General features: G+C 58.1%; 2 protein-coding genes across 3 annotated transcripts in view; one reads left to right on the forward strand and one right to left on the reverse strand.

Moving 5' to 3' along the window:
- The first annotated feature begins 924 nt into the window (after positions 1-924).
- On the forward strand, positions 925-6407 carry Gins2 (GINS complex subunit 2). The gene is made up of 5 exons (XM_042671446.1): positions 925-1097; positions 2485-2598; positions 3154-3253; positions 5085-5211; positions 5818-6407. Exons 1-5 carry the CDS (start codon positions 1007-1009, stop codon positions 5944-5946), a joined length of 561 nt encoding a protein of 186 aa, XP_042527380.1. The 5' UTR covers positions 925-1006; the 3' UTR covers positions 5947-6407.
- A 757-nt stretch (positions 6408-7164) lies between these two features.
- Gse1 (Gse1 coiled-coil protein) overlaps positions 7165-19298 on the reverse strand; it is a 234180-nt gene continuing 222046 nt past the window's right edge. For both annotated transcript variants that reach the window (XM_042671432.1, XM_042671431.1), the window contains exons 10-17: positions 18711-19297; positions 17822-17934; positions 17438-17708; positions 16472-16585; positions 15600-15938; positions 13597-13884; positions 11185-11288; positions 7165-10655 (exon numbers count right to left, since the gene is read on the reverse strand). In XM_042671432.1, coding sequence (XP_042527366.1) covers positions 10521-10655; positions 11185-11288; positions 13597-13884; positions 15600-15938; positions 16472-16585; positions 17438-17708; positions 17822-17934; positions 18711-19297 — 1951 coding nt within the window. In that variant the 3' untranslated portion in view covers positions 7165-10520. The remainder of the gene's footprint in view (positions 10656-11184; positions 11289-13596; positions 13885-15599; positions 15939-16471; positions 16586-17437; positions 17709-17821; positions 17935-18710; position 19298) is intronic.

A 19298-nucleotide genomic window follows, 5' to 3' on the forward strand; every position in this document is an offset into this window, starting at 1 on the left:
AGGTGAGTTCGCTGACCCTTGCGCCCTGCTGAGGGCATCTGGTTTGGAAGCAGGTGTGCAGAGTGGAAGGCTCCACCTGCAGAGGCTGGCTGGGCTGGAGAGCTGTGCTCAGCTGGTGGGAAGCCCTGGGGTCAATAAGGAGAGAAAGAAGGGAGGGGGGAAGAAAGGGGAGGGAGGAGAGGGGAGAGAGAGAGAGAGAAGAGGGAGGGAGAGGGGAGGGAGAGAGAAAGGAGGAGGGAGAGGTGGGGGGGAGGAGGGGAGAAAGGAAGGAGGGCAGGAGGGAGGGGAGGCGAGGGAGGGAGGGGAGGAGCTGGAAGGAAGAGAGGAGGGAGGAGGGGAGGAGAGGGAGGGAGGAGAGGAGGGAGGAGCAGGAGGAGAGGAGGGGGAGGGAGGGGAGGAGAGGGAGGGAGGGGAGGAGGGAGGAGAGAGGGAGGGAGGGAGGGGAGGAGGAGGGAGAAGAGGAGAGGGAGGGAGGGGAGGAGAGGGAGGGAGGGGAGGAGGAGGGAGGAGAGGGAGGGAGGGGAGGAGGAGGGAGGGAGGGGAGGAGGAGGAGGGGGAGGAGGAGGGAGGAGGGGAGGAGGGAGGAGAGGAGAGGGAGGGAGGGGAGGAGGGAGGGGAGGAGGAGGGAGGAGGGGATGAGTGGGGGAGGAGGGGAGGAGGGAGGAGGGGAGGAGCGGGAGGGAGGGGAGGAGCGGGGAGGGGAGGAGGGGTTCTCGCGGGGGGGGGGGGGCGTGGGCGGGGCTCCGCGGAGGAGGAGCCAATCAGGCTCACGTCGGGGATGGGAGACGGTGAGCAGGCGGGCGGGGCCGGAAGCCTTCGCGAAAGGGGCGGGAACTAGGCTACGGGATTATCCGCCTCTCGCTCCCTGCAGAGAGCGCTGTGTTTCGATAGGCTGCCACAAGCAGTCTTCCGGTCGGGGGCGGGCCCTGCACCGTGGCGGGAAAGTGGCGTCGGTGGCGACGCTTCTTCCGAGCCCCCCGGTGTCCCGTGAGACTCTGAGGCCGCCATGGACGCCGCCGAGGTGGAGTTTCTGGCTGAGAAAGAGCTGGTTACCATCATCCCTAATTTCAGTTTGGACAAGATTTACCTCATTGGGGGTGAGGGCGGCGGGCGCTCGGGGCGGGGGGCGGGGGGCGCTCGGGGCGGGGGGCGCTCGGGGCGGGGGGCGCTCGGGGCGGGGGGCGGGGGGGCGCTCGGGGCGGGGGGCGGGGGGGCGCTCGGGGCGGGGGGCGCTCGGGGCGGGGGGCGGGGGGCGCTCGGGGCGGGGGGCGGGGGGCGCTCGGGGCGGGGGGCGCTCGGGGCGGGGGGCGGGGGGCGCTCGGGGCGGGGGGCGGGGGGCGCTCGGGGCGGGGGGCGGGGGGGCACTGGGGGCGGGGGGCGGGGGGCGCTCGGGGCGGCGGGCGCTCGGGGCTGGGGGCGCTCGGGGCGGGGGGCGGGGGGCGCTCGGGGCGGGGGGCGCTCGGGGCGGGGGGCGGGGGGCGCTCGGGGCGGGCGGGGGGCGCTCGGGGCGGGGGGCGCTGGGGGCGGGGGGCGGGGGGCGCTCGGGGCGGCGGGCGCTCGGGGCTGGGGGCGCTCGGGGCGGGGGGCGCTCGGGGCGGGGGGCGCTCGGGGCGGGGGGCGGGGGGCGCTCGGGGCGGGGGGCGCTCGGGGCGGGGGGCGGGGGGCGCTCGGGGCTGGGGGCGCTCGGGGCGGGGGGCGGGGGGCGCTCGGGGCGGGGGGCGCTCGGGGCGGGGGGCGGGGGGCGCTCGGGGCGGGCGGGGGGCGCTCGGGGCGGGGGGCGCCCGGGGCGGGCGGGGGGCGCTCGGGGCGGCGGGCGCTCGGGGCTGGGGGCGCTCGGGGCGGGGGGCGCCCGGGGCGGGCGGGGGGCGCTCGGGGCGGCGGGCGCTCCGGGCGGCGGGCGCTCGGGGCGGGGGGCGCTCGGGGCGGGGGGCGCTCGGGGCGGGGGCGCCCGGGGCGGGGGGCGGCGGGCGCTCGGGGCGGGGGGCGCTCGGGGCTGGGGGCGCTCGGGGCGGGGGGCGGGGGGCGCTCGGGGCGGGGGGCGCTCGGGGCGGGGGGCGGGGGGCGCTCGGGGCGGGCGGGGGGCGCTCGGGGCGGGGGGCGCCCGGGGCGGGCGGGGGGCGCTCGGGGCGGCGGGCGCTCGGGGCTGGGGGCGCTCGGGGCGGGGGGGCGCCCGGGGCGGGCGGGGGGCGCTCGGGGCGGCGGGCGCTCCGGGCGGCGGGCGCTCGGGGCGGGGGGGCGCTCGGGGCGGGGGGCGCTCGGGGCGGGGGCGCCCGGGGCGGGGGGCGCTCGGGGCGGGGGGCGCTCGGGGCGGGGGGCGCTCGGGGCGGGGGGCGCTCGGGGCGGCGGCGGGCGCTCGGGGCTGGGGGCGCTCGGGGCGGGGGGCGCCCGGGGCGGGCGGGGGGCGCTCGGGGCGGCGGGCGCTCCGGGCGGCGGGCGCTCGGGGCGGGGGGCGGCTCCTGCAGTGACGCCCGGGCCCTTCGCAGGGGGACCTGGGCCCGTTTAACCCCGGCCTTCCCGTGGACGTGCCGCTGTGGCTGGCCGTGAACCTGAAGCAGAGGCAGAAGTGCCGCGTGCTGCCTCCGGCCTGGATGGATGTGGGTGAGTGCGCGCAGGCGCCCTACACCCCGGGACCCCGGCGCCGCGGACCCCGACTCCCGGGGTGGCACTTGTAGGCCAGGCGAAGGCTTTGCACCGAACCACGCCCCCCAGCCCTTTCCGCTCTGGTTATTTTTTTTTTGCCCTTGCCAAACTGGACCTGGATCCTGCTATTTATTCTGGCCTTTTCAGTTAAAATGGGGTCTCTGAGCTTTTCTTTGCTCTGGCTGAGGTCTTCCTGATCTTAGCCTTCCATGTAGGGACCACCGTGCCCAGGAGGCTCTCCGCTAAAATGGGGTGGAGAGCTTTGACTTTGTCGGAGTTAGCCTCGGTTTGTGATCCACCCCTCTCCCCCACTACAGCAACAACAGCAAAAGCTTAACTGCCTGCCTTCCAGAGAGAGTTTCAAGCAGACCTGGAATCATCTAGTCAATGTTAAATTATTCCAGAAGGACTTCTTCTTTAATGAATTTGCTGGTTGATCAAATAAGTAAATATGAAAGGTTAAAAAAAAGTCTCATCTGTAGTGATGATAAAACTTTTAACCTCTCATTTCAGAAAAGTTGGAGCAGCTGAGGGATCATGAACGAAAGGAGGAAACATTTACCCCTGTGCCCAGCCCTTACTACATGGAGCTCACCAAACTCCTGTTGAATCAGTAAGTAATTGTCAAGGCCCAGGATAGTGGGTTCTAGTCCTCTACCCCCACCCTCTCTTCCTTGGCCCTTGTTCTTTACGGTCGTAAGTAGCAGCCCCATCTCTACATCTGCAGGACTGCTGGGCTCCCACATCCCCATTTTCCCTTTGTGTTACCTCTGCCTCCACAATACATCCCTTAGTTCTTCCATCCACTCTGGAATGCACTGGGTCCCCAGCACAAGCCTTTGATGCATGCCCATAAAACGAATGAGTGAAAGCAAAAAGATGTGCACATATGCGTGTTTTGCCAGAGAGGTATTTAGAATTTACCTTGCAAAATGCCAGGCTTTTGAAGCTTCCTGACCATCTTTTGGTTGATAAATTCAAGAGCAGAACCAAAACTGGGACTGTACCTGTGCTTAGAGAAACTGAAACGTTAGGGCCCTGATTGGCATGGCCGAATTTAAAGGGATCTGGATATGTCACATGAACGTGCCTTGTGTTGCTAGAAGCCTTCAGTTCAGTTCTTCCTTCTATCAAACACAATGACCAGCAAGGTGCTTGTTGTGCAAGATCTGGAATTGGGAGCAGAAGGGAAGCGGGTTAAGCTGCAGTACATGCGGAGTGCTGGTCAACAGAGCCACAGGCCTGGTGGTACCAGAGCAGGATCTTGGGGGTCCTGGGGTATGGGAGGAGCTGTGAAAGGTGCCCGTGAGGGAGGGACTTGCAGGTAGAGTTGACTGCAAGACTGGGTAGGTTGGGGATGGGGGTGGGGGCCAAGGGCTGGGTTGGGAGAACCTAGAGGCACAGCCTGTCCAGGGGCCTGTCCATTATTTTAGTGTTTGAAGTTCCAGGTTTTTACTGTGTGTGCACTTTCTACCAAAATCTTTGTTCTATTAATTCAGTTGGGCTACAGGACCCAATTTCAACTTCATTATGAATTTCAGTAGATAAGAACCTGGGGTTTGCTGCTGTTTAATCTGTTCAGAGCACAAGATGTAAATGTTCGGGTTTGTAGTACAATTCACTACATACATTGCATGCCATAGATCTGCTTCCTTGAGCCACTGGTGGCATGCGAATGAATGTGCAGCATAAGCTGGCATGCCGAGTGAGGAGTATTTGCTTCTGCTTTATCTGGTCATTTGCCTTCCTTCAAAGGCTGGTTTAGGAGGGCTGATACTGCCATGCTAAGCTTCTACCCAGCACTGTGTGAACTTTTACACTGTGTCTACTCATGTGTGCTTGCTTGCTTCTGTGTGTAACTGCCATTTGTTTTGGCTGTACCGTGGGACAGTCCCTCCCCTTCAGATATGTCAGGCACAGGGTGGAACGTGGGTTGCTAGGTTCCTGTCTGGGTGGTTGTGAACCTGGGCTTCTATTGAGATATGTTCAGTGCAGCACACTGTGGCAGAAGGCACGGCCTCTGAGCCCAGCCTGCTTGGAAGCTCCACAGCAGAGCACCCTGTACCCTGACAGGATGGCTAATGAGACCGTTCTCTGGGGCGCACAGAAGTCCTGTGGATCAGCTGGAATGTAGCATGGATCCATGGATCCTTGGCACTGGATTTAACCTGTTCAAGACTTAAATCTGAAGACAAAACTTTTTTTTTTTTTTTTGTGGGTCGTGGGGATTGAACTCTGGGTCTGGGTGCTGTCCCTCAGATCTTCAGCTCTCAGCCTCCTGAGTAGCTAGGATTACAAGCGTGAGCCTCCAGCCCCTGGCTGACAAAACAGTTTTTGCATCTGGAATAGTTCAAATGTTTCATCTGAATTCAGTCAGCATTTTTGAAGATATGTTTCTGCCCAGTGTTGCTTTCATTTAGTTGGTGTCTTCACCCCTCCTTTAGTGCTTCAGACAACATCCCCAAAGCAGATGCCATCCGGACCCTCATCAAGGATCTGTGGGACACACGCATGGCCAAGCTCCGGGTTTCTGCTGACAGCTTTGTGCAGCAGCAGGAGGCGCATGCCAAGGTAGGCATTGCTGGCCCTTCTGCTGCTGCTGCTCACCTGCTGCTGCCCAGCTCTGCCTGCCAGTTCTGATGCTGCCAGAGTGTCACACAGCAGCCTGCTTGCTCAGGCTGTTACAAACAGGAATTGCTAGCTGTGCTTTTAAGACCATTCACTGGGCTGGGTACCAGTGGCTGATACCTAAAATCCTAGCTATTGAGGAGGCTGAGATCTGAGGATAGGGTTCAGAGACACAGGATCTGCCTTGTTCTGACTGCCCCCCTCTGGCCCAGCTGTGCATTCTGTCTGCTCTGTCTGCAGACAAATCTGAGAGTCATCTTCAGCTAGCCAACAAAAAGCTGGACTGTAGGTATGGCTCAAATGGTTCAATGCCAGCATGAGCAAAGAAAGCTGAGCAAGAGCACAGGGCCCTAAATCTAAGCCCTAGCGCAAAAACAAAACCACCATCAAAAAAACAAACAAAAAACCCTACTCACTGGGGCTTGCCTGTAGAGGCCCTGGGGGGTTCCATCCCCAGCAGCTTCCCCCACCAAGAGTTTATTCAGTAGAATGTAACTTTGTCTCCACAGCAAAATCTCCTTGGCTTAGTTGGTCTGCCTTTTCCTTTAGCTGGATAACCTGACCTTGATGGAGATCAACACCAGCGGGGCCTTCCTCACACAAGCGCTCAACCACATGTACAAGCTACGCACAAACCTGCTGCAGCCTGCGGAGAGTGCCCAGTCTCAGGACTTCTAGAAGCCTGGCACTTACTGCAGATTTCCTGGGTGACGTATGAGTGCACAGGACTTGGGAGAGGTACTTGTGATTCTGGAGTCCTGGAGACTTCTTCCTGTGATGCCAGGGGGCCAGCGGAGGCATCTCTGAGTGTGTGAAGAACACAGAATGGTGCAAGGAATGGATGTTTAATATCAGCTTGTGGTTATTCCTCAAACAGCTCCTGAGTGCTCAGTTCCCCATGTAATTCTAGAAGCCAGCTGTTCTTTGGGGGTTCAGGGTTCAGTTCTGGATGTCGTGCTATACTGAGTTAGGGAACAGGTGAAGCAGCAGCGGTGAGCCCCAGGGCCCTGTGCAACCTTCTCGGTCCTCATTTTGTGGGCTAAGTTTACTGTGCAGGTGCTCACAGGGGATGGCTGGTAGAGCAGACAGTGATGTTGGCCCGATTCGTGCTTACCTAATAAAAATGCCATCAGCTCAAACCTGGTTTATCTGATTTTGTTGAGTTTTCTTCCCTGCCTAACTCCCAAGTGAAAGGAGTGAGCCTTGTAGTCCGGGTGACCCCAAAACTGCATTGACGGGGGAGTCCTCTGTGCTAGAAGATGTCTGGTTCGTTTATTAAGAAATTCTCTAGTGCCAAGTGAGGCAGAAGACTGCTGGGAAGGGTGGGACTGGTACGCTATTCTTGATATATTCAGGGAAAATGCTTTTTTTCTAAGAGAAAGTTCCTTGCAATTCACTGTAGCATTTTTTAATTGTTTGGTCCCTTAGCCTCAGAGGGGAAGCGCTTAGCCCAGTGCCATCCAGCAAACTGACCATTCCATTTTAGAACCGGCCTGCTTTTAACTGTGTCCAAGGCTGCAGGGAGTCCTGGGAACACGCACAACCTCATCACTCAGACGAGGCTGGCCTCTACCCTTGGCTCACAGGACTCAAGCACTGTTACCCCAGCCCAGGCGTCTCGGCCGTAGGTGCTGATTATTTAAACACCCACGGGCCAGGCTGCATGGCAGCCTTTGTTACAGTGCTGTCCAGAGCTGGTTTCAGGGGCTGGGACTTGCCTTTCCATCTCCGCCTTAATCTGAACCCCCTTCCTCTTAGGGTGAACTACTGATTACCATGGAGGCCAGGGCGCCTGCCTGTGTCTCTCAGATCTCATCTCTAGTACCTGGGCCAACTGAGTGCCAGATCAGTGTCTTCATGTTTGAGCTCTTTATGATATAAAAAAAGCTCTTCCTCTTAACATGATTTAGGACGATTTTATTTTTTGGATGTTGTCAGAAATTACAGCAATATATTCATAAATACCTAATTACTACATTCAACAAATAATATTACAATACAGTTAAACAAGTACACTTAGAACAGGTTTCATTTCACAGCATCTAAACTGCCCCCAGTGACCGAGGCACTGCTGTACTCCTTCTGCCCATCCTAGAGCTGAACATGGGGCGCACGAGCAACATCACCGGTGGGCCGGCTTCCTCAGGTCAAGGCAGAGACTAGGAGTTTCATTAAGCACTGGGTCAAAGGTAGGGGACAGGCTACGGCAAGGAGTGAAGTCGAAGCTTGGTTATTGAAGTATAGATTGCTGCCGAGCAGCTACAGCGTGCGCTTGACAGAGAAGCTGTCTGTGCTAGCCAGCTCCCTCTGGTGCTGGGTACCTGCGTTTCTATGCTGTCTGTGGCTCAGAGGGAAAGGGGCTGTCAGCTTTTAAACTCAGCAATTGGGTTTTTTTTTTTTGTTTTGTTTTGGAGATTTGGCAGTATTGTGAGCACTTGAGGAAAATACCATTCTGCTACAAACAAGATCTCCCATGCTTTTAGCTTTTTTCTGATGAAGGTATCCTTTAAATAATCTGAATTTTCTTGGGGTTGCAATCCATTAGTTTAGTGCCTAAGTGTTTTCTTTACAATTAGAATATAGACTGAAATGTTGCAAATCCTATTTTGGTCACCTGTCTGAGACAATGGCAGGAAGCATAGAATTTTGCCAGGTTTAAAACAAAAGTGAACAAGAGCAGCTGGTTTTAAAGATGATGGAGCTTTTGTCTGTCGCAAGTTTAGTGACTTCCCTGTCAGAGGACAGATGGGGTTCTCTTCCAGGTGATGCGGAAGACACAGCTGAGAAGGACCAAGGTAGTCACAGAAATACTGACACACGTGCACCATTGGTTCTAGAGAAAATCTGACATACTACTAAACTTTTGTCTTTGAAGTGCAACCGGAGGAAGCTGGGCAGAGCCTCAGAGGTTGTGACTGCATTTTGTCCTTTGCTGTGAACAGACTTAGACGTGCTGTGTTCTTCCAGAATCATCTGAAAGATGTGACTGCTTATAGAAAGAATTCATTCTTGGGCAGGAAAGCCATTGCTAGGCAGCGTCTGGTGCTTGCACTACCAAGCACCTTTCTTAACCTCGGTTTCTGCATGCTGCCTTACTTGTCTGTACTTGCACTGATTGTCTTATTACTTCTTGAGCACAAGAGCACTTGGATGTGAACCGGCTGGGGCGCGGTGAGGAGTGTGATGGGAGTATGGGGCAGTTTTCAGTGAAGGGGTCGTGGTACTTACTGCCCCCAACTCAGCCTTCCCCCCAATAAGACCAACAAGGACACTTCTCAGACGCAGAGAAGGCCGGGCCTTTCCTTCCACTAGGTGATTAGATTTACTTTTTCCCTTTGCTTTAGCCAAAACCACCAGGTGTCTGACGTGTGGAGTGCTCAGGTGTGGACTCTTAAGCCTTTATTTACTCTGTAAGTAGCAAGCAGGTAAGAAGAGAAGTGGAGTGACATTTTGCCCCGACTGCGGCTCTTGGACTCTGCAGGGGAAGAGGCCAGGTCATAGCCTTTTGCTTTTTCCAGGCCTCCTGGTGGAAGGAGGCGCTTGCTGACTGCTGGCAATACTGGCAGCGCTTTTCTGTCTGAGTTTGCTAATAACTGCAAGGCTCTTGGCAGACGTACAAAGCGAACTGTGTGGGGGCAGATAAGCAACACCATGCCAGCTGTCAGCAAGCTGCTCAGCACAGCAAGGGCTAGGACTCAGGGCACTGCCCCCGGGAGCAGCAGCCAGTAAGTGCAGCTGCTGGTGGCCGGCAAAGGTTGGCGTGACCGCTCCCCACCCCCAGGCCAGCAAGTGGCGAGGGCCTGTTCCAGTAGGAAGTGCTGTTCTGATCTGGATCCAACACTGCCTGAAGGGGCAGTACAAGGCAGCGTATTGCAGCCAGTGGTGGGAACAGCCTGCTTTCTATACCATCACTGCCAGTTCACCCCAGCCACTGCTGGCCTACTTGAGGCCGCCTTACAAAGCCTGGCACTCAGTAGCTACTTGGGTTCCTACTCTGTACGCGCTCTTGGCAATGTTAGGGTTCTGCAGCAATCACGGCTGAATGGTTCTTGGAGCCGGGCATGTGCGCCGCTGTCAACTTGTTGCTCGGGATCTGCGTGTTCCCACCGCCTGCCCCTCGTGACCCAGCTGCGCGCTATCTGCTGTTACCTGGTCTGGGATAGGGACAGGAGGAGGTAAGGAGTAATGCATGGCTTTTCTGCATCAGGTTCTGGTGCAGCTCAAAGTAAAAATGAAGTGACAGCATAGGCGCCAGTGGTAAGCTCTTTTTGTGTTGCTTCTCCTTTTAATTTTTAAAAACACTTCAATATTTTAACGTCCTGACCAGCAGCAGTACAAACACTAAAAGCAAGGGTTTTCCCCCCCAAAAAACAAAAACAAACCCCCAAAGAGGAAAAACAAAAATTCCCCCAAACCACATATTAAAAATGGCAGGCTTTTTATAATAATTAAAGTAATAAAAACATACAAAACTTTTTTTTTAATATATATACACAGTACAAGGCTGAAGCACCTTTGACTTTTCTCTCAAAATTTATGTTTGTATGAAACCATCACCCACCCCAGTAACAACTCAGCGGGTGTGAATGTCTACATAGAGCTCTGTGCATCCTCCCCCACGCGTGACAAAAGGTACCTTTAGTTTGTGGGTTTATCTCAGGTGAGAGCGTTTCCAGAGACTGCTCTGTTGCCCCTAGGACCTGTGGCTTTGAAGACAAATAGCTTTTGTTTGTAGGAAAGTGAAGCAAGGCCTTCACTGACAGTGCACCCGGCCTGCTTTGCAGCCAGGGGGAGCCTCGCTTCCGGGCAGAACGAGGTCCCCGTGGCTGTGGGCCTGCGCGCTGGAGCTGCAGCACAAGGAACAGCCAGCGGGGCGGGAGCCCCTTCCATGCACTGGGGGTGATGCACGACATGGTTTTAGTGTTGGGAATGGAGCCTTCATTTTCAGATTAGAACAACAACAACAACAACAGAAAGACCTATGTGGGGGAAGAAGGAATAAAACCACCGTGAGAAAGGAAAACTCTAGGCCTTCTACACTGGCTGCTCGCTGGTGACAAAGACCATCTGGCCGCACTGAAGTCGAGGGGAACTCATTCCTTTGTTTTCCTGGAGCCTGGAATCCTTTGCTTCATGCATGGCACATTCTTGTTTTTTAAGCTTCAAACCTCCCAGTGAAAAATATTAAATATTCAAGGTAATAAAATAGATCATATTTCTATACTATAGGTTCCGCCTGTGCAAGGGAACTGTCACCTGGGGTGACCCTTAACGTAGCCCCGCGGCCAGTGCAGTGCAGGCAAGGCAAGGCACTTGCGTAAGTGGTCCAGTTCTGCCTGGAGGCGCTCCCTTTCGGACACTATCTTCTGCTTCTGACTCCTCAGCTCCTGGGGAAGAGAGGGAGATTCATGTCATTCCCAGCTGTGGCAAGCTGGGAAGGGGTACTGTCACACCACGGCTCCGCCCTGATGGGCCCCAAAGGGGGATGACACAGCACCGCCACCTTCCAGGATCAGAATTGGGCAAGTTCAAGGTAATTCCCCTCAGCCAACCCTTTGAATAATGAACAGATGCCTGAGTTTCCCCAAAATTACAGAATTTTAGTCTTTTTTAAAATTTTCATTTTTGGTTGGTCGTGGGGCCTGAACTCTGGGCCTGGGCGCTGTCCTTCAGCTCTTCAGCTCAAGGCGAGCGCTCTACCACTTGAGCCACAGCACCACTTCTGGTTTTCTGGTGGTTTATTGGAGATAAGAGTTTCACAGACTTTCCTGCCCAGGCTGGCTTTGAACCACAATCCTCAGATCTCAGCCTCCTGAGTAGTTAGGATGACAGGCGTGAGCCACCAGCACCCAGCAGAATTTTGGTCTTTGAGGAATAGATTAACCCCCATGTGTCCTGAGCTCCAACCCGACTCACCGCCATGCTGTGGGAGAGCTGCTCTGCGGTCAGGCTGAGGCTGTAGTGCTGGGCCTCCAGCCGCCGGCACTGGGTCTGTAACACCTGCCGCTCTAGGTTTTGTTCTGAAAAGACAAGAGGTGGCTATATCATCATGGTCTGGGCCACACATCTTCACCCCAGTGCCCCCCTCTCCAGCGTAGCCTGCCAAGGGCTCTCCTGTGGACCACACCCCCTGCCCTTTGGGTTATGACAACAGTGTGTGCATGTGTGCGCATGTGCATCCCTGCTTGCTGGTCCTGGGGCTTGAACTCAGGGCCTGGGTGCAGTCCCAGAGCTTTTTTGCTCACAGCTATCTCTCTTATTATTTGAGCCACACCTCCACTTTTAGATGTTTTCAGTTAGTTGAAGATTTGTGGCTCAGGGGCTTCTCTTATCTGGGCTGGCTGTGAGTCTGGGATCCCGGTCTCCTGAGTAACCAGGATTCCTAGTGAGCCACAGGCACATGGCTTGTAAATGAACCCAACCCAGGGGGATGAGCAAGGATCCAGAGTCAAAGGCAGTTTAATTAGGAAGGCGTTGGAGGGATCACTGTTGTCCCTTAAACAAGCTATTAACCAAATAAAGTCTGATTTAGCAAGATACCAGACCAAGTTTTGATAGGAGAGGGACTTCAGGCCTTTAAGGACAATTTTATCTTTAAAAATAGGATGCTGCCTGATTTTTTTTTTTTTTTTTTTGGTTGGTTGTGGGGCCTGAACTTTGGGCCTGGGCACTGTCCCTCAGTTCTTCAGCTCATGGCTAGTGCTCTACCATTTGAGCCACAGAGCCACTTCCGGTTTTTTCTGCTTATGTGGTACTGAGGAATTGAACCCAGGGCCTCATGCATGCAAGGCAAGCACACTACCACTGAGCCACCTTCCCAGCCCAATGCTGCCTGATTTTAGAGGCAGAAACAATGGTGATAGCAAAGCAAATTCAAACAGCAAGAAAAAGCCAACCAAACAAACACCACAAAAACCCACCAGGAATAAAACAAGAAAAAAACAAAAAAACCCAAAACTGGCTTCTGGGAAGCTTCACTGTTAATGAATGCTGCTAAGTTTCAAAGAATCCCACCAGTGCCTCTTAATTCTACCTTAGAGATTCCAGGCGAAATCCTAGCAGGAAAAAGCTAAGAGCCAAGAGCAGCTGAGCAGCAGCCCAGAATGAGTCAGGCAAGCTACGAGTACCCTAGCGACTGGGGTACAGGATTTCCAAACAAGGCGTTGCAAACCCCAAGATTGATGCCTTTTGCTCCATTAAAATTTAAAATGAGCCAAGCATTGGCGGCTCACACTTGCTATCCTAGCTACTCAAGTGGCTGAAGTCTATGAGACTCTTACCTCCAATTAGCCACCAAAAAGCCAGAAATGGAGCTATAACAAAGCCCAGGGACATAGCCTTGGAACTGAGTTTCAAGTCCCAGCATGTGCGCACACCCACCCCTATTTGAGAGTGTAAGATACTGCTTCTGAAGACATATAGATGATTAAAGAATGACAGGTAAGGGAGTTGCAGACAACACATCCAAACGTGAGGGAAGGAAGCAAACAGAATGTGTGACTGGTGTCCTGGCTACGCTGATGGAAGGTCCGTTCATGAATGCTGCCCGGCTGGCCTTGAGCCTTGCTCATCCTCAGCTCTACCTCCCAGATGGCTGGGGTCACGGGGGGACCCAGTTTGTATAGTATGGTAGCACATGACTGCATTTTTAATGTGGTCACATGATGCAGGAGGTGGCACTGGTCTGAGACCTGCTAGCCACCGCTGTCTAACTTTGTCCACGTGCGCAGCCAGCACACCCCGCTGGAGTGCAGGAGGAGGGGCTGGTGCCCGCGCCCCCCCCCACCCCGGCACTCTCGTGGGCATCCTTGGGGAATGCCAGGGCCAGGTTGGGACCTGGCATAGGACCCACGTCCTGTGGCTTCTCCAGGAGAGCCCCAGCTGTGCTCCCGGGAGGACGGTAACATCCTGCCTGGGACCAGGAATGGTGAAGGGCTAAAGAAAAGCTTTGGCACAGGCTAGCCTCCGCAGAGTCCCCAGAGGTGAGGTTTGGAGTGGAGTTAGCCCAGTTTGTGTAAAGTGTGTATGGTGGGGGGTGGGGTTCTATCCCCAAGGATGACAGTACCAAGTATGGTGACAGAGTGGGCCATTGCACCATCAGAAGTACCCAGCACAGCAAGGCCCCTTTGGGGCTGTCCCCATGGAGGCTGGTGCCCAGGCTGGCATTCTAGTAAATTCCCCGGCAGGGGGAGGAGGAGGAGAGGGTATTTGGCATGGGTGAAATGGCCTTGGGGATGGTGGAATTAGCCTTCCCCGGCCTGGGCCCGGGCTCCTGGGCCTAGCTGAGCCCAAGTCCCGCCAGAGCTTCCATCCCAGCCTGCCCAGTACCTTCTATGTGTTCTTGGTAGGCTTCAAAAATTGCCTCAATCCCTTGCCACTTGCGCCTGGGGGCTTCCTGGTCCTCCTCGTCCTCACTGTCCTCACTGCCGTACTCCTCCTCCTCCGACTCCTGGTCTGGCTCCTGCACGAGGGAGCCGTGCCCGCCCGCCGTGGGCTCCTGCTGCCCGTTAGGCTGGGGCGGGGGGAGGCGGCTGGAGGACTGCAGCTCGGGAATGTTGTAGTGGACAGACGCGTCGACCTTGTGGTTCTGCTCTGCAGACAGCACAGCCGAGCTCCCTGGAAGAGAACAGGCGTCAGCACAGGGGTGTCTCTGTGAGCAGGGCTGGCGGGACTGCAGGTCTCCAAGCGGGCAGCAAGACTCCACAAGTGTGCAGGAAAAGGGTCTGCCCCAAATTCCCGCATGAGCACAGCACAGTCAGGGACAGTGCGAGGCGGCCACGGAGGGCGGCCGGCCTGCGGTCCTGTCTGGTGACGCGTGTGATCTCAGCCCCGCTCATCTGAGCTTGCATTTCTTCACGGAGTGCGCCCAGAGACAAGGGCATAAGAATGCTTGTCCCTGTGCCAGCATTGAGCATGGCTGTGACCTCTGCAATGGTGCATACCATCTGGTGGCACAGGGCTGCTCGCAGCCCCCTCACGGGAAGGGCGTGGCGGCATGCACATACCCACGTGGGCCTGCGCTCCCTTGGCAGACTGTGCTGCCTGCCGTGGAAGGGTGCCTCCCAGGGCTGCACAGGAAGGCCATGTGAGGCGCCAGCCCACGAGGGCCACGGTGGCTGAGGACACATCTGCGCTCGCTGTGGCCTTTTGGGGCCCTTTCTTTTTGTTGGTCATGGGTCTTGAACTCAGGTCCTAAATGCTGTTCCTGAACTTTTTGTTGTTGTTGTTGGTCATGGGGCTTGAACTCTGGGCCTGGGCGCTGTCCCTCAGCTCTTCAGCTCTACCACTTGAGCCACAGCGCTACTTCCGGCCCTTTCTGCTTATGTGTTGCTGAGGAATTGAACCGAACCCAGGGCCTCGTGCATGCATGGTAAGCACTCTACCGCTGAGCCACCTTCCCAGCCCTGTTCCTGAACTTTTTTGCTCAAGGCTAGTGTTCTACCATTTTGAGCCATAGCTCTGCTTCCTGTTTTCTGGCTGTCTCCCAGACTTTCCTGCCCAGGATAGCTTTGAACTGCAATCCTCAGATGTCAGCCTCCTGAATAGCTAGGATTACAGGCGTGAGCCACCGGTGCCTGGCCCAGACATATTCTTATGAAAACTCTAGTAACATTCCTGGTTTTTAATGGAGTCTTTTTGTTGTTTTCCCAATGCTAAGAATCAAACCCTAGGCCTCAGTCAAAAATGAAAAAATAAAAAAAGCAAAAGCAATGATGAGGACAGGTGCCGGCACTGGGGCTTAGTCTTGAGGCCTCTTGCTCTTGCTTAGTTCTTTGCCCAGGGCCAGTGCTCCCCCACTTGAGCCACAGCTCCACTGCTGGTTCTTTGCCAATGAACTGGATGTCATTCTCATGGACTTTTTTCCCTAGGCTGGCTTCAAGCCACAATCCTCAGATCTCAGCCTCCCAAATAAGATTACTGGTGTGAGCCACTGACACTTAGCTCCTGAGCAGTTCTGACTTGGAATTTACTGGGAATGAAGCTAGCCATCGGTCCCCATCTGACCCCAGCGACTGTGCTTGGGGGGGTCCCACAGACAGGTGAGGCAGCAAAGCCTTTCTGAACTCAAGATGCCGCCACCTGCTGACGTGCTGGAAATGCAGCGTCCACACAAGCTCACCTGGAGCCTGCTAAAAATGGAGTAGTGCCTAGCAAGTGCAAGGCTCTGAGTTCAAACTCTAGCGCTTCTGGAAGTGAATGAATGATTGCCACGGGCCCCAGCCCCGTACCCAACAAGAAGCCAGGTCCTGGTGTACACAGAGGGGCCAGGGAGGCCCACGGCTGCGCCCCAAGTGACCCGCGGCGGTCAGCGTGGGACAGGGGCTCTGTACCTTTGTGCTTCTGCAGGGCCTTCTGCGTGGACTGCAGCACCGACTCGTGGAACTGGTGTGCGAACTCCTCAGCCAGGAAGGGCTCCCAAGGCTTGCTCTTCCCGTTGACGCTGTGGGACAACGGCACAGGGATGGCCTTGGGCGCGGTGCCCCGGATGTAATGGAGCATGCTCAGGCTCTTCTTGCCCCGGGGAGCTTCGCTCAGCCTGGCCTTCTCACCGCCGGGGGGCGCTGGCTCCTGGGGCCTCCCTGTCTCCACGGCCTTTGGGACTTCAGACAAGGAGGTAGCGACGCTGACAGGCTTGTCTGGCTCCGGAGAGGCAGGCTGCGTGGCTGGTTCTTGAGAGAAAGTGAGAGAAAGCAGAGGTCAGCAGGGGGTGTCCAGGTGTGGCCCTGGGCTCTGGAAGCTTACACTGAACAGACTTAGAGCAAAGAACCCAGACTCGCCCCATCTCAAGTCTGTCCTTGACTGCACCCCGAGGCCACGCGAGAAGACAGATGGCGGAAGGAAGCAGAGTCACGGCGGAGGGGTGAGGAGCCGAGTGGCCAGGCGGCCGGAGGCCTCCCCGTGTCCTTGGCAGGCAGAGGCGGCATCGGACGGAAGACAGAAAGGTGTGAGAGCAGGTGCCAGGTGAGGAGGAGCCCGCGGCAGGCGGCAGAGGGGGAGGTGGACGGACAGATGGACGCGGCCCCACCACTGGCCTCCTGCCTTCTAGCGCCTCACGTCCCAGCCGTGCAGCCGCAGCCGCAGCCGCGCAGGAGGGCGGGCAAGCGCGCCATCTCCACAGACCCAGTTCACAGCGGCGACCGTGGGCGGCACTGGTGACCCTGAAGCCCGTGTGCCGGTGTCGGGTGGGGTGTCCTTCCCTTACCACTCGGGGAGATGGCAGCGCTGTCCCTGGGAGAGCTTGTCACCGAGTCTGCCACCGCTGCCGACAGTGCTCTCTGCTTCATGGCACGGAGCATTTCAACAAGTCTCTCTTTGTCTGTGAGAAAAGCAGCCTGGAGTTAAGGCGCGGCGCGGCTGCGGCCTCGCGCCGTGGGAAGGAAGCGGCCGATCCTCAGCTTCTCTGCAGGGCTGCGGTGCGTGGCCGGTGCGTGGCCGGTGCTGGCACTGGGAGCGGCGTGCCTGCCCTCTTCGGTGGTGGCTTCTCAGGTGGGGGTGTGTTTAAGGCGAAGGCAGTGGCCCTGGCCCCAGCACGGGGGCAGCGTGCCCACCCTCCACGACTCCCCAGAACCCCGGCCATGTCCTGAAAAGGAATGTAGGCCCGGCCCGCCACCTCCACTGCCTCCACGGTGTTCCCGCCCAGCGGAGGGCTTCCTTCACATGCGCCAGGTGAAGCGATGGCTGTGCCCACGGCTGGGCCCGCTCCCAGGGTCCGCCACTGCCCCGCGGAGGGTTTGGCACAGACAAAGCAAGCTGCATTCCCAGCTCGCACACGGCCAACAGCCGGGCTTCTTCCAGCGGGGACCTGGATGCCGTGCCCAGGAGGTGGAAGCCGGGAGCCGCGGCCACTCTCTTCAGCCCTGGACCAGAGTCCAGAGGCTCTCCACCCAACCAAGCAGCCAGACCCATCCGGCGCACCCCCACGCACCCCCGCGCACCCCGGCTCCGCTGGCAGAGCGCCAAGCCCAGGGGCCGAGCCGACCTGCTAGAGGTCCAGCAAGGCAAGAGGCGCTGCGCCGCCCGGCCCAGTCCCCAGAGGGAAGCAAGTGGTGCGGCCGGCGGCTAGACGGGCTGCCTGTGCGGGAGCAGAGTCCTCGTGTCCACCGCAGGCGAGCACCGCAGACCAGCCCGCTCCCCGCTCCCCAGCCCAGCACACAGGCCTCAGCCTTACCTTTCCGCTTCTCAGCGCTGATGTGGGTCAGGTTGAAGATGGTCAGGAACCTCCTCTTCTCCTCAAAGTTGGGGCTGCTGTTCATCTCATCGGGGCTGTAACGGGTGGACAGGGCCAGTCTGGGGGACGGCGTCCGCCGCTTCCTCTGGGCGCCCGGCGGGGACGGGCTCCTCTCGCGCAGCAGCCGCCGCCGCTTCCTCCGCTTCTGCGCCACCAGCTCCTCCTTCTGCTGTTGGGTGGTCAAGCCAAAAAGTTGCAAAAACTCTAGCTTCTGGATTGGGAAAGAAAACAAATCAGCTTGACACGCTGGCAGCGGCCTGTCTGCGCGGTCCCTGCGCCCCGCCTGGGGTCCCCCGGGGGTGCGCGGGGCAGGCGGTCGGGTACCTCGGAGGACGTGTCCAGCTTCAGGGGCGGCTGTGCAGCAACCCCGCGGAGGTGCGCCCTGACCTCGTCCTCGTCGCTCTCGTCGTACGAGTCGTCCAGGTCATAGTAGTATCCTAGGGGCAGGAACGGCACGCGCACAAGGGGACAGTAAGGCCCGGTCTGCGAACCCCGAGCTTACCCCCTGCAGACCGCTGTTCGTGCCAAGGTCCCAGTGTCAGCGGCTGGCGTACTATGTGTGCACCCCCAGGAGATGAGCACAGAGCAGGAGAGCCCTCCCTGCCGGGCCCCTGAGCCCCCCTACAGTGTAATGGAAGTGGAGGAGCCCTAAGTCAATCTGGACTCCACCAGCAGCCTGGGAAGACCATCTACACCGTAGCTTTAGGGAAGAGCGGAGCTCCAAGCCCGGCTCAGCAGTGCACACCTGCAATCCCAGCACTCCAGAGGCAGAGCCAAGTCCCACACGAGCTGGGTCTGAGTTTCCAGGAGAAAGGAAACTCAAGCTGAAGACGCAGCCCGAGCCCTGTCCCAGCTCAGCTGCTGGGCCAGCTCTCTGGCGCCCGCCCCCTCCGCCCGGCAGCCGTGATCTGCCTTCAGGGCACTGCACCCCAGGGCATCCAAGAGGCCTACTTCTGTCCCTGCAGAACCACCAGCCGTCTGTGAGCTTGCTACCTGGAGCTGCGGAGAGGCTGCAGCACAGGCAGCTGCATGGGGGGGGGTCACCCCCCCAACACACACGCACACACACATGTGCACACATGCACATGCACGCGCACACACGCACATGCATGCGCCCACACACGCACATGCACACACGCACATGCACACACGCACATGCACGCGCACACACGCACATGCACACACGCACATGCACACACGCACACACACACACCTTTCTCCTGGGCCTCCCGCCGCCTGCGCTCCTCCAGGTCCAGCTTGCTGACCAGCCTCCGGCGCTGCTGCAGAAGCTCATCGTAGATGTAGGAGGGGTCGGGACCCCTGGGGGTGGGAGGGCAATAGGGGGACCCAGGCTTTAAGGGCCCGCTGAGCTCCCCGAAGGGGGCCACCTGGGGGAGGGAGGGCCGCTGCTGGCCCAGGATGGTCTGTGCAGACTTCTCGAGTTCCGCAAGGAAGGGCCCAGGCCCGTGCGGGAAGGCGGGAGGCTCCAGGCTGGCCGCTTCCCGGGCCGGCGGCTCGCGCTTGCGTGGCTCCTCGGGCTTCTCGGGGCAGTACACCCGCTCCACCTTCACCAGGGGCACCGGCGCAGCCTGGAGACTGGGCTCAAACGTAGCCGGGTGGCTGTGCAGGCTGTGGCTCTCGGCCCGCCGTGTCTCCAGGGCACTGTCCATCAGGGACACGGGGTTCCAGAGGGCGGTGGACACGGTGTGGAGCTGGGGCTTCGGGGAGATGAGAGGTGGAGGTCCTCCAAAGTGCTGCGGGGGGTCGCGGCTGGCCGGCTCGTGGCGGTTTGGTCCCGGCC

The sequence above is a fragment of the Dipodomys spectabilis genome, unplaced genomic scaffold, assembly GCF_019054845.1.
Source record: "Dipodomys spectabilis isolate Male_0828 unplaced genomic scaffold, ASM1905484v1 ptg000628l, whole genome shotgun sequence".
NCBI lineage: Eukaryota > Metazoa > Chordata > Mammalia > Rodentia > Heteromyidae > Dipodomys > Dipodomys spectabilis.

What these genes read in the sequence shown, in the direction of transcription:
- Gins2 (XM_042671446.1), top strand. Translation starts at nt 1,007, where the DNA reads ATGGACGCCGCCGAGGTGGAGTTTCTGGCTGAGAAAGAGCTGGTTACC. An exon ending in ACCAAACTCCTGTTGAATCA is followed by an intron (nt 3,254 to 5,084) that starts GTAAGTAATTGT and finishes CCCCTCCTTTAG; the next exon opens with TGCTTCAGACAACATCCCCA. An exon ending in AGCAGGAGGCGCATGCCAAG is followed by an intron (nt 5,212 to 5,817) that starts GTAGGCATTGCT and finishes CTTTTCCTTTAG; the next exon opens with CTGGATAACCTGACCTTGAT.